The following is a 4,126-nucleotide window of genomic DNA, read 5'->3' on the forward strand; positions in this document are numbered from 1 at the left end:
TCGTAGAAGATATTCAAAATATGATCCTTTCATAATCGCAACAAATGCTATTCAGGTGTATTATGAACCTTACTCGGAAAAATTAAAAGAACAAGTTGATTGGTGGGTTGCCATTAAAACCAAACCTAGAGGCACAGTCGATGATCGATATACATTAGAAGTTGCATATCAAGATTCAACATCTACCACAACAAATGTAGCTTTTGCTGCAAATGATGAGCTACTTGATCATTTGAGAGATGAAGGGGAAAATGAGGAAGTTGAAATGAATATTGAGGTTGCAAAAGACCAAGAGGAGGAAGAGGATGAGGAAGAGGAAGAGGATGACGACATAGATTCTGACGAATTTGATTCAGAAAATGATTTTGAAAACCATTATAACTTTCATAATGATGATAATGATAGCGATGATGGTAGACATATTGATTATTAAATTTTAATATTTTTCATTTTGTGGAGTAGATGAAAATTTATTACTATACTTTGTTGTTGTTTTTATGCTATAAACATTTTTAATTGTATTTTTTTTTATTAATTGTAGATGACAGATAAAGAGAAAGGAAAAGAAAAAGCTCTCAAGACTCGTCAATTAAAACAACATTTCAAACGTTCAAATGTAAATCCTCCTTTTGTACAACCTTCAGCATTACCTCATACTACTACTCCATCACTTAGGACATCTCATGATTCACCTCCTCTTGTGACATCTCATAATGCACACCCTCCAAGTACATCTCATGTTGCAGATCCTTCTAAGACATCTTATGTACAACCCCGTCATAGTTCATCTTATGTTGCACATTCTTCTAGTTCTCATGGTGCACCTTCTAGGACATCTAATGTTGCAATTCCTCATATTTCTCTTCCCTTAAGGACTTCAAGGACATCTGCTACTACCCCATCACCTAGGACATCTGAAGTTACACCTCTACCTCGGACTTCCCATGTGACACCTCCATCTTCGATACGAAGGGTAGATTCACCATCTAGTTCACAACCATCTCATTCTGAAGGAGTGCATAGCCCAAGATCCAATGAAACTGTCATTGCATCTGAGACACAAACCAATGATGGCAAACGATCTTTATACCTTGACGGACAAGGGTAAATATATACATATATTTTTAGTTATTTAAGTATATTATATAGACTTCATAACTACTAACACGTATTGTTTGTAGATTTTTGGCTTCGCATCCTGCAACAAATGGGATTGGAGATATCATCAAAAGTAATTTTAGTAAGCCATGGCCATCATGGAAAAAAATAGACATTAATACGAGAGACTTGTGGTTTGAAGAGTTTAAGGTATATTGTTTCAAGGGCACCTTTAATATGTTTAAAACTAGAAAATGTGTTATTTATTCACTCCTTTATATTCTAACTAATAATGTCTTATGTCTTTAAAAAAATATTATCACATGTTAACCTATTGATTGTTTGTATATACACAGAATAGATTTAATATTTGTCCACCAGATGATGTGTGGGCTAGAAAGAACTTTGAAATACGAGGTGCAACAGTCATGAAAAATAATTTAAACAAGGTTCATATCTAGCTCAATGACCAGACCAAGGTGGATTGGTCAGGATTTTTGGAATTCTTTATGTGATCATTGGGGAACTCAAGGATTCAAAAAGAAGAGCATACAAGCAAAAACAAATCGAGCATCTGACTGTGGAGGTTTTGGAGGGTCTCTTCACACCTGTGGCTCTATCACTATATCCCAACATAGAGTTAATTTGGTTAAGTTTCCTATCTTTTTCTATATTTTAACTTTTATATATGATTTAATATGTAATTGTAATCATTTGCAAATTAATTCTTGTAATTTTGTTTTGCAAATTTCGTTTCTATTGTGTAAATTAATATTATGTTTACAAGTTTTTAATGTTGAGTTTTTTTATGTTGTTAGACGAATTTGAATGGCATTCCTCCTAGTCATTCAGATTTGTTTCTCCACACACATAAACGTGGCAAGGATAAAACTTGGGTTGATAAAAGATCGGAATATGTTCATGTAAGAGTTTTCAACTTTAAAGTGTATATTATTTATTTTTCTATGTTGGTTTTTTTATCTTCATATAAGATCAAAATAAAGTGTTTTAAAATATTAATTAGCTTTATATTTATGTTGACAGGAAAAATTTAAACGTAGGTTTGAAGAATTGACCCAAGAAACAACTTCACAAGGAACTCCTCCACCAAATGAATTAGATGTGTGGTGTGAGGTTGCTGGAATAAAAAGAGGACGAGTATATGGTCTCGGAATGGAATCTACTGTATTATTAGGGAGACCTAATTATCGTGGATCATGTTCTTCATCAACAGAGTGGGTTCAAAGACATGAATTTGAAGAAATGAGAAATGAAAGATATCAACTTCGAGAGGAATTGGCTAATACAAACAGAGCAGTTGAGCGCAACAACTACTTGATAAAGCAACTGATGAATAGCTTGAACTTTAAACCCATGCCATATACTACAGATCAAATTCATGAAGATGAGGTTAGTGATAATGATAATGAGATTGGTGATCATGATGTTGGTGATTTTGATGATGAGATTGCTGATAATGATGCTCGTGATCATGATGGTGAAGAGTTAGATGGATAGTGATAAGTTAATTAATATGTTGCAATTTGTTATGACTAAATATATTATGTTTAAACTAATTTTTTTTGGGTATTATTTTGAGTACTTACAAATATTAGTTAAAAGTATTATGTTCTTTAATTATATACATTGATATGATTAATGTTTTCAAATGATTTTGGTGTTTGAATTTTTTAGATATTGAAAACAAATTAAAAAATTATTTTTATTGTTCTTTTGAACATTAAAGTAATGTACTTAAAAAAACGGTAATATTTAAAGACGTAATTGGTGATCAAATATTTAATAAAAATAATAATTTATACCACAAATTTCGTCTCTAAATCGGTCGCTAATGACATAAAAAATTAATTTAAAGTGTTTGCTAAATTAGTCTCAATAATCGGTCACAAAATTAGTCACAAAATGCAGTCACAAAATCGGTCACAAAATTCGATCACTAAACCGGTTACTAAATTCGGTCATTAAACCGGTCACTAAATTCGATCGCTAATTCGGTCACTAAATTCGGTCGCTGATTTGGTCGCAACAGCTAGCGACGAGCAGTTTACCAACTGATTTAAATTGGTCACTAATTCGGTCGCTAATCGATTTAGTGACCGATTTTCTCCATTTAGTGACCGAAAATGTGGTCTCTAAAAGCGTTTTTTCTAGTAGTGTTATTGTGTGTGAATTCCCTGAAGATGTCACTAGTTTACCACCAGAGCATGAGATTGAGTTTAACATTGACCTTGTACCAGGTACTAGACCCATATCCACGCCACCATATAGGATGTATCCCTTAGAATTGTCTGAGCTTAAGAAGCAATTGGAAGAGCTTTTAGATAAACAATTTATAAGACCTAGTGTTTCACCATGGGGTGCATCTGTGTTGTTGGTTAAGAAGAAGGATGGCTCTATGAGGTTATGTGTGGATTACTGTCGACTTAATAAAGTGACAATCAAGAATAAATATCCGCTACCTAGGATATATGACCTTATGGATCAATTTAAAGGGTCATGTGGGTTTAGTAAGATCGATATGAGATCAGGTTACCATCAGATCCGAGTGAAGCCTTCTGATACCCCTAAAACCGCCTTTAGGACCTGTTATGGCCATTACGAGTATTTGGTTATGCCTTTTTGTGTGACTAATGCGCCAACAATGTTTATGGATTACATGAATCGAATCTTTCATCCTTACCTAGACTCTTTTGTGGTTGTGTTTATAGATGATATCTTTGTGTACTCTAAGACTAAGGAAGAACATGGTGAACATTTAAGGATAGTCTTGAAAACCCTTAAGGAGAAATAATTATTTGCCAAGTTGTCTAAGTGTGAATTTTTGTTAGAGGAAGTAAGTTTCCTAGGACATATAATTTCAAAAGGTGGAATAGCTGTTGATCTTGCCAAAGTGGAGAGTGTCTTAGAATGGAAAACACCTAAATTAGTGACTGAGATTAGGAGTTTCCTAGGATTGGCAGGTTATTATCGTAGGTTCATAGAAGGATTCTCTAAGTTGGCTGATGAC

At 33.5% G+C, this 4,126-nt stretch overlaps 1 protein-coding gene across 1 annotated transcript; it reads left to right on the top strand.

Annotated features, from left to right (window-relative positions):
* The first annotated feature begins 1,454 nt into the window (after positions 1-1,454).
* On the top strand, positions 1,455-2,752 carry LOC101498710 (uncharacterized). The gene is made up of 3 exons (XM_012719740.3): positions 1,455-1,746; positions 1,917-2,021; positions 2,143-2,752. The coding sequence occupies exons 1-3, from the start codon at positions 1,564-1,566 to the stop codon at positions 2,614-2,616; spliced, it is 762 nt and encodes a 253-aa protein (XP_012575194.1). The 5' UTR covers positions 1,455-1,563; the 3' UTR covers positions 2,617-2,752.
* Positions 2,753-4,126: the final 1,374 nt, after the last annotated feature.

This window comes from Cicer arietinum, chromosome 6 (genome assembly GCF_000331145.2).
Source record: "Cicer arietinum cultivar CDC Frontier isolate Library 1 chromosome 6, Cicar.CDCFrontier_v2.0, whole genome shotgun sequence".
In the NCBI taxonomy this organism is placed as follows: Eukaryota; Viridiplantae; Streptophyta; class Magnoliopsida; order Fabales; family Fabaceae; genus Cicer; species Cicer arietinum.